This window comes from Gymnogyps californianus, chromosome 2 (assembly GCF_018139145.2).
Source record: "Gymnogyps californianus isolate 813 chromosome 2, ASM1813914v2, whole genome shotgun sequence".
In the NCBI taxonomy this organism is placed as follows: Eukaryota; Metazoa; Chordata; class Aves; order Accipitriformes; family Cathartidae; genus Gymnogyps; species Gymnogyps californianus.
Genome location: NC_059472.1, coordinates 150,924,363 through 150,942,248, shown reverse-complemented (window position 1 = coordinate 150,942,248; position 17,886 = coordinate 150,924,363). Strand labels below are relative to the sequence as shown.

The 17,886-nt window shown below is 39.6% G+C and overlaps 1 protein-coding gene across 1 annotated transcript; it reads right to left on the bottom strand.

Annotated features, from left to right (window-relative positions):
* Window positions 1–1,384: 1,384 nt before the first annotated feature.
* MTPAP (mitochondrial poly(A) polymerase) lies at window positions 1,385–17,886 on the bottom strand. Its single transcript, XM_050892729.1, has 9 exons — window positions 17,715–17,886; window positions 15,125–15,297; window positions 14,331–14,564; window positions 13,776–14,000; window positions 8,140–8,351; window positions 5,973–6,199; window positions 4,656–4,748; window positions 4,478–4,551; window positions 1,385–2,728 (listed from the first exon to the last, which is right to left on the bottom strand). The coding sequence occupies exons 1-9, from the start codon at window positions 17,884–17,886 to the stop codon at window positions 2,390–2,392; spliced, it is 1,749 nt and encodes a 582-aa protein (XP_050748686.1). The 3' UTR covers window positions 1,385–2,389.

Below are 17,886 nucleotides of genomic sequence, written 5' to 3'. Positions count from 1 at the left end.
CAGAACTATTCCCAAAAGGGACAGGCAGTCTAAACAGAAAAGTGATGCTGAAAGGCGCTGCATGGACAGTAACCATGTTCTGCCCTGCCTTTTAAGGAATACTAAGCAGCTTGAATGCCTATACACATTTACAAATGAAGCATGTGCTTCAGCGTGGCTCAACTGTATAACCAAATTACAAAGTTTATTGGTATTTGACTACAAGTGTCCTGTGTCTCTGTGTCAAAATTCTTACAAAACCCTTCCTATCTATGTCAGAGTGAACCACTGTGAATATAATGCAAGTAGGTACACTGCCACAGTTCTGCTGTATGCTTCTGTCCCTGATAAGCCATTTTCTTATTATTGCACTGCAGTATCACCCATTTTGTTTAGCTGGGAAAAAAGAAAACTCACAAGTACTCGAGTATTGCCCTAATCTTCAAGAAGCTTCAAAGTCTATTGCTGGGGAAACAGCAGAAAATGTACCTCTAGGTTCTGTAAAGATTAAGGTAGCAACAGACTCCTTACAGCATCAGTGCCAAGCTCGCTATCAAAGGCTTTGGGTTAGCACCAATAACAAGTTACAATAAACTTCACCCCAGCCTCCAAAAAGAAGTTCACACACTAGCACCAGGATTTAGGTATAAAACTAAGCTTGAAATTCAAGGCTCAGTCTTGAAGAAGTTAATATGAGAATTAATTCCTGTGACCAAGATAATGACTATGTGAGTCATTATTCGAGAAAACATTTATCAATCAGAAATGGACACATATGTATATTACTTTAAATTCCAAATAAACTAATATGGAATTGATCTGTAAGAAGGCCTTCCTGCCACTCAAGGTCTAACCCTTTAGTCTGCCAACTGCTGGAAAGTACTTTTCATTGCCTAGTTTCTACAAGTGCTTTGGAAGTATGCATTACTGCCCACAGTATTTCCAACAAATAATACCTCAGGGAAAAGAGAAAACACACTTTTAAACTGTTCAGACTACACCATTAGAAAGAAAGTCTACACAAAATCATATACTACTGCAACATTAAAGAATCTAAAAATACTGAAAATGAAACAGTAATCATAAACTTTGATGTTGCATCTGTATGATAATCTCCGAGTTACAGTAATTTCTCACACAGAATTTCTGTTAAGAATAAAGACAACAGTCTGTAGAGTTGTTATCACCGTTGCCATTTAGTTTTAATGCACGAGTGGCTCTCACACTGGACAGGTAGAATACTCACAAATGTACCTGGAAAATCTATCTGACATTTGCCTGCTCTCCATTTCCCTTTCTGACTTCCTTCCTTCCCTCCCCTCTCCTCTCCCCCTTCCTCTGAAAACACTCCCTTTTGTGGCAGATGGACAGAGAACTCAATGCTTTAAGTCAATGAGAAGCACTGACTCTCGCTGGCCCAACTGATCTGGGAGGGGGACAGTCACCGTTCTGCTGAATATTTGAAAAACAAGGCAAGACTGGGAACAGGACTCCAGCATGATACATGATTCTCTATGGATCTCTGCAAGGGACAGATCCCTCTGCAAAGGATAGTGAGAGGAAGGCTTTGGTGTCACCTAGCAGGCAGCAACTTTGAGGAGAGCGATGAGGCAAGAAGGGCATGCAAAAGCTCCTGCCTGAACCTGAAATACAGGTTTAAAGTGAAGTTGAAGGCAAAATGAGAAACATGAGTGTATATACAAGTGTGGGTGGGAACCAGTCCTATGGGTACAGAAAACAAAAGAGAGTTAACTGAAGAAATTTGAGATCAGGTGGTAAACACAAGAGCAAAACCACTTTTCCAACACAAAACAGTTGCACTACCCTTGGACAGCAATCCTTTATGAAACTGCAAACCCTACTATCTAATTCCATTCTCTTTATTTTGTCTTGGCACTATCTACATGAATGGAAAACAATGGCAAAAATAGATACATGCACTTTGGTTTTACTGGCTTCCAGAACATTATTGGATTGGAAGCAATGGTTCTAACACATTCATCTTCTTTCAAACTGTGGTTTCACTGAAAGGTGGTTGTTTCTTGAGCTTTTACTTAGCATATCATTTGTATGCTAGCCAAGAGAATTCCCAAAGGCTTTTTCCCATGCTGCTCCTGTCAGTCCTTTTCTTTTTTTTTTTTGAAGAGTGCCCAACTGAAGGCTACTTCCAAAATGTATCTGTGAAACTTGCATTTGAATGCTCTTCATTCATAAAACAGATGGAAAAGTGAAGAGTAAGGAGGAAATGTACAGAAAGAAAGCAGACCTGTACAAAAAGCATCACAATGGAAAACAGAGGTTATTTGACTCTCCTTTTCACCGTAATAGAAATATTAAAAGTAATGTTCTTCAGATTGTCACATTCAATTCCTAAAACAGAGTATCAGCTACTGTGTTTCTGTGCTGAAAGTCACTTTCCCACTGCTTTTTGTAGACTGTTTGCATTATTTAACTTTAAAGAGTCCAAGAGGTTTCTGATTGTTTCACTTCCTATTCCTTTCATCCTATTCTTCATCTTGCTGGGATTACTTTTTCCAAATGGTATCAGTAGGGCTGCCAGTCCCCAAGGTTCTTTATTGATCATTCGCTGAGTTTTATCTTCCTTCTGTAAAATCCAGGCACTTTCTCTGGCCATAGCTACAAATTTCTCCAGCTGTGGCTGATTAACATTCTTGCTGATATTAAGATCTTGTTCAAAGGGATTCCAGATATAAAGAGGAGACGACTCAGGTTTATTTACTTCCTTTCCCTGCAGACAGTGTAAAGAAAAAGCCAAAGTTGCATATGTGCATTATAGGCTGAGCAAATAACAAATCACTTGAATTATTACATTAGCATTAAAGTATTTTGACCTAGTAGAGAACTTTTTGCAAAAAAAACAGTCATTATTTATCAAGTTAATTTTCCTGTCAACCTGACTGTATGACTCCTGTTCTCTGAATCCTCTTAGTGGTGGTTTTCCTTGCCACATTCAGCTTAGATTTCCTTCAAGGCTAAGAACACACAACTACAGCTTAGCCTGTCTTTTTGGCCATTCTCCTACTTGCTTTTCCACAAACCTCAGACCTCACTCATTGCGACCTCCTACTCCTATCTCCATTTGTGTATGGGCAGCACGAGTGTGTCATATTAACCTGCACGGCCCAGTTTGATAAACTATAACAAGCACTTAAACTGTTCAAACCATTCCTCTCACAGTGCTCATTAAGAGCTAGTATAACAAAACAAGATTACTGCCTTGGCTTAAATTCCTCCCAGTTCAGTCTGTCTTTTAAGTACAGAGCTATTCAGATCATGGTCCACTTTTGGGCACTTAGTATATAGTACAATGCAAGTTGTTGACAACTATGTAGTTTGCTATTTAAATGCACTTCCATCTCAGTGCTTATCAGTGCTACTTAGATGACCTGTTCTGTATTACAGAACCTCTGCAAGCCTTTCACTGCAAGCTCTAGCAGGCACCTACCAGCTACCGCTAGTCCAGGAAGTGTCCACGTAGATGCTACATACTCTTGCCCCAGGGCCAAGAGGACTGACTAGTTAAACAGACAAACATCAGCAGCACAGACATTTCCCCTGACTAGCTCAGGCTCCAACATGTGTATGTTTTTGCTTGCCTTTTTTAAGGCTTAATGGCAAACAAAAGTTCTCCAGCTTAATGAATCAGTTTCTAGGATCAACCTGCAGCAGCAAAAAGAGTTCTTATGCCAGTAGTCTATAGTGCCCAAGTAGGAAACAGAACACAAACAAGAGTGTACACACAGCAACATGGCACTGAAACCTCCCATCCTGTCAGCAGCCCAGCAGGAACAGGTGCAGGTTAAGGTAGTTACATTTATATATATTTCTATTATACTTGCATACGCACACACGTATCAATAAATAGCATGACTTAAACATATAAAGTAAACCAAAGTGAGAGCACAAAATGATCACGTTATCTGTCATGCTTACCGGCTTGTAAGTATGCTTACCGTAGGCTGATACAAACTGCAGGAGGAAACTCAAGCACCAAAAGCAACTTTCAGAACTCAGTTGTAAGTTTTAATGCAGACACTATTTGGGTCTGGACTCCCAACTTTAAATGCAAAGCCAGTTGGCGTATGGGGTTTGTCATATACGTCTGCGATGACATACATCACGACCTTTTAAAAGTTTTCCTCTCACAGAAGCAAAATAGCTTCTACCTTTTAAAACTGCCACTTTTATTACCAGGTTTTCAAGAAAAATCATACAGGCTTGGCATCAGAATTTGTGCTTTCCAACATATCCAAGTAATGACACTGTAAATGTTCTTAATGGTGCTGTAAGTCATTAGGCTCCGAGAGGAAAACTCTCTTCCTTCACAGAAAGGACTCAGTTTCTGGATACAACCAATTTAAATGTACTTTGTATATACAATTAAAAATGACAGAAATTGTTGCTTGGCATATGTAGTTTGTCAAACGGCAGACAGAGAACTTCAATTGATAATGATGAGAGATTAAAATTCATTTACCTTTCGAAGATTTATGGAATTCTTTCTGAAATCAAAGTTTCCAAAATATTCAAAAAAGTCACCTAACAATACATCTAAGGGAAAGAAAAACAATAGGCATCAGTAACATTAAGGAAAAGTTTATTTTCAATATGCTCATAAAAATAAAAAAAAAAAAAGTTGATGAAGATTTACCTACCAAGTGTTTCTGTATTTGTTGTAGGTTTAATCTTGCTTAAATCACTAACAAATGAGCAATCATATCCTCCAATTATATGCTTGTCCTTTTCATCTGAAACAAAAATTGTGGGCATATTTTGGAGTGATAAACAATAAAATGCCATTGTATTTACTAAAATTCAGGTAACAGACATGATTGAATTCAATGAATGCTATCATATTAAGTAAATCAAATTAGGAGTTCACAAGTGAACTTTCAGGTTAAGATTCAACTTAAGTGGTCCCAGATTTAAAAGAAAAAAGTCTATGGACAGGCAAAGGAAAATAAGCATAAGTAAATGGCATATTTTCAAAATTCCTACAGGAATAAGGTATATGACATCTTTCTATCTCTGAAGTTACTTCTTTTAAGTAACAAACCTGATATCACTGCATACAGAGCTTTATTATACACTAAGCAGCACAAATCTCTGAGGTTAATATCTATATGAGGGTTTAAAAAAAATTAGACCCAAAGTGTCCACTGACTTTTTCTAAAAAACTTAAGAGAACTACGAACATTCTTGTAAAATTTCAGGACAGGTGTTTTGTTTTATGTATAAAAATTCTATAGAATTCTGATGGAAATGCTTAAACTGATTTTAAAGCAACTGAACACAGACATTCTTCTCCACTCAAAGCACTCAAAGCTTCCAAGGAAGCATGTCAATAAGCAGAAGGCATGAGTGAGGAATCAAGAACTTGGAGTGTAATTCTCTACGCTTTCATAAGATTTACTGAAGATAATACACCCTGAAAGCTATGTATGAAACAGCCAGAACAGCTTGTTTGTGAAGATATAAGAATTACTTGCAGATGGCCTGAACAGTCTCAAGGATATTACAAATTGTGAGGAAAAAATATAGCCTTTCTTTTAAACATTTGGTTATCTATAAAACAATAGACATCATATCAATCTGCACAAAATCCGTAACAACTGCAGAGACATTTGAGACCCTACAAGTCTGCTAAAAAACAAAATATAAAATAAACAAAAAACAGCCAGCATGAGAGCATTGAGCACATAAATGACTTTTAATTATCTAAGGCACAGAACAAGCCTAACCCCTCTAAATAGAATTTAGCATTGTATTGAAAATGGATTTATTTTGCCTTTAAAAAGGCATTATTTTCACAAAAAAAAGACAAGTAAAACTTGTATATTCCCTCAAATTTAAGGCACGCATAATATGCATTAGTATTTGAGAGCATAAAGAAATTGCTTGGGTTTATTCATCACTTTAGAGAAAACAAATGTGAAAGTCACTTTAATAAACACATAAACAGCTGTCCTTACCTGCCAGTTCTTTAAGCTGGTCTAGTGTTGGAATGATAGGTGGTGATCTCTTTTGCAGGAAAAACATGACCATCATGGTCAGAGAGAAGTTTGTAATCCAGGTACCAGGAACACTATTTGTAAGTCCATGAACACGGGCCCAACATCGTACAGTGAACACTAGCGCTCTTACACGGGAATCAAGACAGCCATAGATATACAAGAGTTCTGAACTTTTTATAGCAATGCTGAAGAAGAAATGAAAAGTAAAAGACATGTAAATAATGAGAGAATCGTGAAGTACCAGATGCAGCGTTTGTTGTTCAGCCCTAGAGCATCAGTTATAGGGGAAGAGTGTATCCATAAAAAAAAATTTAACTTTTATCCATTTCAAAAAATAGAAGAGAATGCCTGAAATTGTCCAGGATGAAATACCTGGTAGTTTTCCATAGTAAGAAGGATACGGTTATGAGTAAATAATAATACTGCATTTGCACTGTTTCCTGTTTCCTTGTTCCACATCACAGTGGGAGAAAAAAAAAACAAAACCAAAAAACCACGATCAGGTACGCAGGAGTGAAACTGTGCAGAATCAACGTGAAAAACAATTTAGCCACAATTGCCTTTGAGGTACATTAGATAATATCTCTATCCTAACATATAATAAAATACAACTAGAACTTCTTTTACAACTGTAATCTAAAAAATAATAAAATAATGCACTGAAAAATACATGAAATGCAGAGACACAATGAAATCTGCAAAACAAGTCAATTTGGTAATTTTCAAATGACCAATGTTTGGTCCTGCTGAAAAAACAATTAATCTGGAAGGATAAGGGTTTTCCGATGGATCAGTTTTTGATCTGCTTCATCATATGGTTGCAGAAACATTCATGTAGTGTACAAATGGGCGGGCAAGAAAAAGCGGGAAAAAATAGAAGCATGGTGTGAAAGCAAAACTTACTTTGGGGTCAGTTTTAGTCTAAAGTGCTTGTTGAACTACAGTTGCAGGAGTTTTTACTCCCAGTCTTGCACTGAATTCTTCTAAAAATCCACCATGGCATTTCGGGGAAGTTTACCATGTCAAAGTTTTGTAACACCTAGACTTCTAAAATTCCAACTGTGAAGTGCTTCCTTGTGCCCACACAGGTTTGTTATTACTCCAAATGATAACAAGACAACACACACAGTCCCAACCAGCCAAACCCTCAGCAGAAAATCACAAGGAAGTTTGCACAGAACTGCATGCTGACTTTCACTGTGGCTGCATATACAAAAGTAATTTTATTGTAAGACATTTGTTCAGTACTGCCTTAACAACTCCTGCATATTCTGAAACAGAACTTTGGGTAATTCAGAAAATTCAGTCTAGGATCTGATTGTATCTGATGTAGACAAATCACAAAATCTGCACTAAAAGTCATATAAAAACTATTCTGAAAGATAATCACTCATATTTTGCTATTCCCTAACAACAGCGACAAGGGTTAATAACTCATTTTTGATTATGTATCCTTATGCCAGGGCTGTGGATGTATACTGGACTGAGGTGGGTATTTCTTAATAAAATAAGTGACAGCAAAATAAATTATATGCTTTACTATCAACTGAATGAGAGCAAGCTGGAAGAGGAAAACCAGATACAAACAGAGCTATTTCTAAGAAGCCTGCTCCCTCTATTGGGCACTGCTGTGAAAGGTCCTGAATGACAGTAACACTTCAGACTCCGTTTTCTGATGCAGTAAGTTAATTTAGCATTCAAGATACCTTACCAGCAAACAGGTGTATGCAGGCTTTTAAGAAGAAAAAAGGGACACCAAAATAACTAGAAGCCCAATCACTGAAAGTTAACATAATGGAGCTGCTTAATCTGAAAAGCAATCAAAAGAAGGCTGTGCATATACCCATATACATGAAGGGAAGTAATGACTAACGAACACTGCCTTCTTTCAATTCCTTATAAGCCAACCTTATTGTATAGAGTGGTTTTCAAGTGCTCAGTTTCAGCTAGCAAGTATTTCCTATGCTGGACAAAGATATCTTAAGCACATTAAAACCTACTTTCAGAGCCAACATTCACGTTTGTTAAGAACACAGAAAGGAGTAGACTAAACAGTCTTCATTACAGGTTTTCAGAACATAACTACGTTAGCATTCTTCCTAAACCTTTTAAAACCAGGTCTTACCTGTTGCTCACTGACAGATCACACTGGAATCCTGTCGGTTGATGGGAAAATTTCACCAGTGGGCAGCGAGCATTGAGTATCTTCTGTACACCCACACATCCAGGACCAAAATTATCAAGGCAATCACCAATCACAGAAAGAATTTTCTGAGTTGCTAATCTTTCAGATGGTAATCTTTTCATCTGATACTCCATTTCAAAGGGACCTTTTTTCTAACACAAAATTTTAAAAGTAAACTGTTAGTTCTGGAACCAAAGAGACACTTAAGAATACTTCTGAAAGACTATACCAATTTGCAAAGGAGTCTGTACAATGAGAGACTGAAAGACAAGAATTATTCAAAGCAGCCCACAGAGCTTTAAAAAGGTAAAAACATACTGCTTTCTCTTTTATATTCTTTTTCAGTGATTCAATTTTTCCAGGTTAATAGTGATCAACTTACTGTAAAGTTACTTGTTCAGATGAGGCTATAATACTACTACATCTCACTATTGCCTAAAATCAGTAATTCTGGAATTCCCGAGAAAGCATATACGCTCTGACTGAAAAGAGGAGCATACAATTAAATTAGAAGTAAGAGGGGCAAAACACCACCAAACCACCATTAATTTCAAACCACCAGTAATTCCATTTCAAATCCTCAAAGAACAATGCATTATTAGTGAATCAAGTAGCAGTGTAAAGGAAAATGTCTTTTTCATTTTAAAAAAAATTAGGAATTTTAGCATGCAAATTACTTAATCCTTCAAAATGAAGGTAAGTTTCTGTAAGACTTAAAATAATCACATCAGACACAGTTTTTCTGACAAAAAAAACCATGGAGATGTATTTTGACAACATCAGACATGAATTTTCCTGTAGGTCTTTGTATTTTGAATTGTCATATTTGTAGTTTAGATTTCAATAAAATACCTTCATACCTATGAAATCTCTGTTCTCTTTATAGTCTCTCTATGTTTTTAAGCCTCAGCTAATTTTGCTTGTTAATCCAATACTTGACAGTGACTTATCCTCCCCCTTGGAACACATCATGGGTGAATGCATACTATACAAACAGCATTATGCAGTGACCTGACTAGTCCTCTGAGACACAGCGGAGGTTACTTTTGTTGTCAACAGGCTAGTGCAAAGAAAACACGCACTCACAGACAGGTGAAACAATTCAGAAGTTATGGACCTTGCAACTTTTCCCACAAACTCACTTTGAGGCACTGAATTTCTGAGTCGCTCTGGCAATCACTGAGGTGACTGTTCCTGCTCTCCTCTTGCCAACAGTTCTCCAGCTAGCATGTGTATTTGAACATACCAGGACAGATGTCTCTAATCCCATTTGGCTGTGTAGCTGCATGCTACAGCAGGGCTGGCTCAAAGTGAAAGGAGCCTGTAACTATCAACACTGAGGTAGGTAACAGGAAAGAAAAAGATGGGGACTCGGCCGACATGTAGGTGCGCTGGTGTTTGGACCTTTATGTTTGTGACAAAAATCACAACGTGCCTTCCCAGACAGCAGCTCAGTATCTCTCAAAAGCTGGATGAAGACTTTTTTGTAATGATAAAACAGACACTCTTAATAATTGATAGGACTTTCATATATAGCTTTGGTGCCAGCTGGGGGAGATGAAGTACTGATACACTCGCCCCAACCCTGTGGTTCTCCCCCTATTCTTGCCATTTTGCTCAAAACAGCAAACGTAGATAAAGTAAACTATTACTTTGGGGTAAATTGATATAGTACCCTAAGCAAGAAGCATAACTGTTTTAACGCAGAAACTGTTACTCTAAAAATATGACAGAACTCTGTTTTAAGTCATTCACTGATCTCCCAAACTGCCCGCATGTTAAAAACTCCGTATCTGTGGTCAAACACTGTATTGATAATTCACTCTTAGTAAAGAATGCTCCCGCTTTTGCTCCTTTTTTAATTCACAATTAGTAATCAGTTTGCCATAAGACTCAAAAAATGTTATTTAATGTAAACAGGTGCTGAAATGCCTGGACCTCCTCCCTTGCTGGTACCTCCTGAAAGGCTGCAATAGCGCACAAATCAGAAGATACCCTTTCCACTGCTACTATATCATCTTATAACTAAAGCTACCTCCCCTTGTCTTCACTTGTTCTAAGACAGTCAACATGTATACTAGTAACACAATTTGTCAGGGAGAATATCACTATCCCTATAAACCACACTGCCAACTATATGAGACTTTTGCCTTCCTCTGTTGCCTATCACAGGAGATAAACCCAACATCTTATTTTCCTACTATATTGGGTTTACGTGGCAAGGTTTTGGTAGTGGGGGAGCTGCAGGGGTGGCTTCTGTGAGAAGACACCAGAAGCTACTCCTCATGTTGGACAGAGACAGTTCCAGCCGGCTCCAAGACGGACCAGTGCTGGCCAAAGCTGAGCCCATCAGCGATGCTGGTAGCACCTCTGTGATAACCTACTTAAGAAAGGGTAAAAAACACTGCGCAGCAGCTGGAGAGTGAGAAAAGTGTGAGAGAAACAACCCTGCAGACACCAAGGTCAGTGAAGAAGGAGGAGGAGGAGGTGCTCCAGGCACCAAAGCAGAGATTCCCTAGAAGACCATGGTGATGCAGGTTGTCCTCCTGCAGCCCATGCAGGACCACAGTGGACCAGATATTCACCCTGCAGCCTGCGGAAGACCCCACGCCAGAGCAGGCGGATATACCCTGAAGGAAGCTGCAGCCTGTGCAGAGCCCACGCAGGAGCAGGCTCCTGGCAGGAGCTGCAGGCCATGGAGAGGAGCAGCTTTTCCGGCAGGACCTGTGACCCCGTGGGGAACCCACACTGGAGCAGTCCATTGCTGAGGGACTGTACGCCGTGGTAGGACCCATGCTGGAGCAGTTCTTGAAGAGCTGCAGCCCGTGGGAGGGACCCCACACTGGAGCAGGGGAACAACGTCAGGAGGAAGGAGCAGCAGAGACAAAGCGTTATGAACTGACCACAACCCCCATTCCCCATTCCCCCTGTGTTGCTTGCGGGGAGGAGGTAGAAGCGTTGGGAGTGAACTTGAGCCTGGGAAGAAGGAGGTGCGGTGGGAAGGTGCTTTTAATTTTTTTTTTTTTATTTCTCACTATCCTACTCTGTTATTAACTGGCAATAAATTAAATTAATCTTCCCCAAGTTGAGTTTGTTTTGCCCGTGATGGTAATTGGTAAGTGATCTCCCTGTCTTTATCTCGACGCACGAGCTTTTTCATCTTACTTTCTCCCCTCATCCTGCTGAGGAGGGGGGAGTGAGAGAGCAACTGGGTGGGCAGCTGGACATCAGCCAAGGTTAACCCACTACGCCTACAAAGCTCAAAGCTCTCTAGGTGCTGGCACCTTAGTCTCCCATTTTGACTATGCTTGGATCAAGACACAAGAGTTGCACTAACGATTTTTACACTTCTTTACAGGACAATGCTCTAATGCACCTTATTTTTGTACATACTTTCACATTGATGCAGCAGATGTGCCTGTGTTTTAACGCTCGAAAATTTCAACAAAACCAACAAGATCCATCATCTTTAGTGTGTAAACACTGTGCTCTCACACAAGACAAAAGCCCCACTGCACCACACAGAGTATAAGTGTGCCATGCAGCCTATTAACCTATCATGTAACCTGAAGACATACGCTCGAATAGTATCCCTGCTGGCTCTTGCTGCAGCATCCCCATAGTAATAAGTCTGTCAACTGTCCACAAGTAATCACAACTGCTAGTAATCCCATCATCGAATAACTCTAAAGTTCACAATAGAACTTCTATTTCTACAGAGGATGAATACTAAAGAAAACAGCTAGCTACAAAATATGCTTTGAAAATAGACATTTTATACTTGAAAGATTTTTCCCTCAAAATTTAAGAGGCAACTTTACTGTTTAAATGTAAAGGGTTGCTAAATTTTAACACTCCCCACACATGCACAATGATCCTACTCTTTAGCTGACATATTTGCTTTCGTTGTGTTTGATCACTGCAATAATGCTAAAAACTATATACGTTTGAAGGGATATTTCTTTAAAAGTAACGTACATGGCAATATACAAATTGTACAGAAAAGCTGAGTGAATTTTCAATCTTCAAAAGCTTAAGCCCATTGTCTTTTTTTTCTTTTTTTTTTTTTAAGGGAAACAAAGCTAGTTTTTCCCAAACTATCTGTCACTGTATAAATAAAAAGAAAAGTTTTCAAAATGCCAGAATCACTTACTTAATTACCCATTCAGAATCCATGAAGAATCCCAACTTCTCCACAGGGCATTTCTGATCCAACTCTCCCTTCTTCCTATCCTGATTCTCATCTCTCTCTTTCATATTTCGTTCTCCGAAAGGATATTTACACTGTTCACAGTCAAAAAACAGCAGCAAGAGATAAGATCCTTCCAAAAATGCCTTGTCTATAGTCCTTTCCCATTCTTTATGCCTATACGCACAAGGACTGAGACACCACCTACTCTAAATAACTATTACGATTTGAAGCTGCCCAAATACCAACACTAAACATGTGAACTTGGTTACATAATGCAGATTTCTGAATCGTAGTATGGGTAAAGACATGATTAAGATGAAATTTAATATGTGCATTGAAAAAGGCAATGTTGACTGAATATTGTTTACTGGCAGTCTTGTAACCCTCCAGCTTCTCAAGGTAGTGATGCAAATTCCGTACTTTGGTCAGCAAATTCAAGTGAGTGTATTTCAATTTCAAGCCTCTACACTTGCTTAGTAATCACCACTCGTCTTGGTGCTTACTGTTGTATTATCAGTGAGGCATTCAAATAATTATGAAGTAGCTTATGGAAAGTCTGACAACTGAAAGTATCTGCATTATTGACCTGGCTCAGTTCCTGTTTTGCTCCTGGGTCCTGGTCCCCAAAACATCTACAGTTCACATATACCAGCTTATCCTCAGGTTCCTTTCAGGAGAAAGCCAACTAATTCCCTTCACAATGAAAATCAGGTGCTGTTAACATGGTAATTTCCTCTGGACAGACAACACAAATATGAACATGTGTGCCACCTGCAACTATTCACCAATACTATCCCAGGTCTTAAAACTTTCACACCTCCACACGCTCCTCTGTGTGTGTGTGTATATGTATGTGTATGCACCCCAGTTACTTCAGTAACTTTTCTGTAGCATGAAGTCAACTCTTTAAACTAAGGAAAAGAACCTGACAACCCTCCCAAAATGCACATGCACACACACGCACAAAATTATTATGCTTTAGAACACGGAGGACCCTAAAAATCAAAGCCAAGCTTTAAAACAGCATGGATGAAGCCCAGCAACTCCAGAGAAGAAAACACAACAGTAGGATGGGAAGGTCTGACATTGCTGAATCAGTTTCACACGATGAGGGGTTTTTTTCACAGTGAAATTCACCCTAACTGTACAAAGTCTACGTAAACACCAAATCATTTTCTTCCTATTGCAAGGAAGATCTCTTTCATGTCACATCCAGCTTTTGAAAGTCTTCAAATCCAAACATTCAAATAAACTTGCTCACAGTCTGTAGTATGAACTCATGTAAAATCTAACTATAAATAAACTGATTCCTGTGTGTGAAACAGCAAATGAGCTGCGCTGTTGAAGAAATCCAACAGACTGAAGATGCACAGCATAATCTTACCATTTTTGTAGCATGCTTTCGTACATCATGGAAGTCCAGAAACATGTCCACATCACATCCCAATTTGCCAAAGGTGTTGACTGAAGAGCCAAATGGCTTTACCGTGCTGTCTGGAAAATACGCATGTGTGAAATCCCGAACCAGAGAACAGGCCAGAAATCGGAGCTTGATATTTTCTTCTGTAAGCTGATACTCATTCAGTAGAATGTACATCTGACTGCTTATCTAGTTAAGAAAATAAACATTGTAAAAATACAATGACCCATCTTCTACCTATTAACATATATTTTCATCTACTATCATTGCAACTAGAAGATTTTTTTTTTAATCTCAAACACATTTATTTCATACAGAAAAAATGATTTTGACAATTAAACGGACTAATTTCATCTATTTGTTTCAATGTAGGAGAACCATTCACACAAAATTCTAACAGGAGTTACTTTTTTTTTTTAATAGAAATAAATTTCTTTATAAGTTGCACATGACCACTTGCAAATCTGAAATGGACATAGTTCATTTTTAATTGAGAGAGATCTAGAAACCTCTACTTACACTGTCTGCATGACAAAGCTTTTGAATAAGCTCTTTCACTGGAATGTGAGACTGAGGAGAGAGGTGAACTGGCGTCTCTTGAGCAGCTTGACTCACTGGGTTTTTCAGCGTGAAAGTAAAAAGTCTAGATTTAAATGGGACAACGTGATGCTCTGCAGCACTTGGGATTCCAACAGCATCCTGCAATGAGGCTATACTGTTCTTTTCTGAAAATTCTATTAAAGCATGGATACCCTAAAACATTAAGAATGGAAATAGACAGGGTTAGATAAATGCACACAAGCCTTGAACTGATTGTACTGCTATTATTCAGATGTTCCTGGGAGTATTGAGACAGTTTAATACGACAGTCCTGAAGCTGAATGCTAAGCTCTGTACCTCAACACTTTTTAGATGCTTTTTCACAAGAGGTCAAAAATATTTAAGATATGCTATTCTTGGCAGTAAGCATTAAACATAAAAGTTCTAAAATCTATTTATCTTCACAACTGTAATGCTCAAGAAACACATCAAAAAGAGTTAGCTCTATTGCTAGAACAGTGAACAGGGCTACATAAAAGTTTCAAAGATTTAGTGCAAAACAGGTTACTAGCTATCCCTTAGAGGTGTTGCTTAGCTGACTTATGAATAAAAATCTGTTGCTCAGCAACTTGTAAACATTAAGAAAGATAAAAACTAATTTAATATACTAATTATACATAATTTGCTTAACTTGCATGCATGAGGCCTTGACCAAATGCTGGTATTTCTTTTTGTCTAAGTCTAGATTTTAGTTTACATTGTTAATTACTTACACGATTTTCAAAAAAGAAATGACTCTTAATGTTTCCATGACTGGATAAATACTGCAATAATTTTTTTTCGTTAAGTTTTGATGGGCACTTAATTAAAACAGTCCGTTCTGCTTGCTCCGATCGTTCTGTCTGGACCTCAGTGAACGTCTTCTTTCTGATATTGACTTCAGCATCTGTGAGAAGAAATGAGCATCAAGGTTTTTCTATATAAACAGAAAGATTTAAAACTGATTTCAGTACATTTAGTCTCTTCCTCTGGATTGAACAACTGAACAAAAGTTTGTCCTGGCTCTCAAAGAGAGTTACAGCAAAAGAGAAAACAATCAAGAATGAATGAAACACACAAACATAAGTGTATTTCTCTCACAAATGCATACATTTGTAAGGAATAGGAAATGTAGGAAGAAAACAATACTGACTTCCCTTAATGCCACAGGAAGCTTGATGATAGAAGGAATCTTTGCTCTTCTTTGATTTGCTGTTCACCGTCAAAAAACTCAGCACACACAGTCGGACTCTACATATGAGCGTGGAAATACCAGCTAGGGTATGAGGCAGAGCTAGACCTTTGGCAAGCTGCACCGAAAAGATAATCTCTCTCACCTACCACAAAACCAGCACTTTCACCTTCGGAACAATTCAACACTTGCTTACTTTTACAACTCAGCTTCTTTTACAGTAAACTCCTACTCAAAAATTTTTGTTTAATACTATACTTTCATCTACTCTACAACAATAAACCCACAGACCAGTCATACCTCACCACACTACTGGCAATCTATATTGTTGCTGACAGCCTACAGAACTCACATGGAAATGAGACAGGCTCGAACATCCAGAAACACAGAAACTTTTTTCTTGATTGCATACAGGCAAAGGGGCCATGTCCCAAACTTGAAATCATAATCACTTCCCTGCATAACTCTCAAACTAATCCACTGACCACATCACATTACCAGAGCCTGTGAAGCTGCTACCTGTTAATAATGCCATTTGTAATTCAGATTGGGAAGCTGGAGAACATGCAGTTATTTCCCTGCAGCTACTATCTGCTACGGAAAGATTCAATAGAGAGCTCTTTATTCTATGTTTTTGATTTTGAGGAATCCACGAGATACTGTGGCCTCAAGAAAATCTTAACTATCATCTAATGACACTTGTTAGTATTTACTAATATTTTTTAAAAATCTTTTATTTTATGGGTTTATGAAGCTCTCACACAGGCTTGTAAATAATAATCACAGTAGTTGTTTCAATAGCTTAGTTTTACATAGCATTTTTCATCAGAAGACCAAAGAAGCACTTTATGAGGATGATAAATGTCCTATTTTCTGTAGGGGCAGACAAGTGTGAAGTGACTGAGATGGAGAAAGGACAAGTCCCATAGACGAGTGACACAATCAGCAGATGAACCCAGATCTTCTCAGTCCCACAGCTCTCTGCATTAGGCCAGAGCGGCTATGTGATTCTTGCCTGATTTACTACCTGTACATGCTTAGTTACTATAGCAGAAGACGTGCTCTGACATCTCTTCCCGGCTCTGCTGTCATTTGTACAGTCTGAGCACAGCACAGACGCAGATGATCGCATCCAAATGGCGGCTGTAAGCATTTTAAATGCATGAGAGGCAGTCCACTTTGCTTTCTTCCCCTGTTCCATTCAACATTTCCAGTTAGAGCCAGTGTTTCACAATTATTTTAAACAGGTATACACCAGCACTGCTGCTGGAAAAAACAGCCCCATCCTCCACACGGTGCTCATACATATTCTAATCCTGCCCTCTGCATGCTGATGCTAATGCAAGCATTCACATAGTCATGTAGCAAACCAGGTGAGACTAATGATCAAATTTATACACCAAAACAAGAATGATTACCTGAAATCTAGAATTTTTCCTTAATCCAATTTTCTGCGCATTTGTTAATACAAGGATATGAACAGCAAAAGACTGTTGGTTTTGTGAAACTGTGATAATACAGCCTGATTTTCTCCTCTCTTTAAAAAAAGGTTGCTACCTAATGTTTTTCAAGCTCTGAAACATGAGTATAAGTAGAAGCACAGGCCTCAGGCTCACAAATGCTTTAAGTTACACAGTACATCCAAGTTACCGCACATCAACAACGGACAGTCCTCACTAGTTCTTGGCTTGTACTAAAGACACTGCAACAATCAACCGTTCCCTATGTTTTTTTAAGGGGGGCCTCTCGGGAATAACCACTGTCACTTCATTTACCTCCAGCTGATATCTACGGTTAATAAACCAAATGCCAGACAATGACAGTGGATTCTGGCCTCCTGGACCGCACCCTGGCGCTACGGCCGGGAAAGCACAGGCCGACCTCGCTGCCGCCGGGATCCCCCCGGCAAAGGCTCCCCGGGCCCTGAGGAGCACATCACGCCCGGGTCGCCGCTAGTGCCCAGGAGCCTCTCCCGGAGCCGAACCGCCCGCCGCAAACACGGCAGGCGGCCACTCCACTCCCCACGCCCTCGCCTGACCTCATCGCCCCCCGGGGAGAAACAGCCATGCCGCCCCGGCCCCACACGGCAGCCAGGCCCTGAGGGGAACGCGGCGCGGCCCGGCGACCCCTACCTTCACCCGCCTCCTCGGCGCCGGCTGCCTGCGGTGCCCTCTGCACCGCGGCGCCGGAGGAGACGAGGCGGGCCTGCCCGCGGCCCGCGCAGCCGCCGGCCGCCGCCGGGCCGGGGAGGCGTAGGCGGCCCCGCAGCAGGGACAGCGTCCGCCCGCCCGCGCGGTGCGCCAT

Coding starts and splice junctions, on each gene's coding strand:
- MTPAP (XM_050892729.1), bottom strand. CDS start 17,886: ATGGCGCACCGCGCGGGCGGGCGGACGCTGTCCCTGCTGCGGGGCCGC. Junction 14,565..15,124: donor ATTTCTTTTTTGAAAATCGT/GTAAGTAATTAA, acceptor TTAATGTTTTAG/GGTATCCATGCTTTAATAGA. Junction 2,729..4,477: donor ATTCCATAAATCTTCGAAAG/GTAAATGAATTT, acceptor CACTGTCTGCAG/GGAAAGGAAGTAAATAAACC.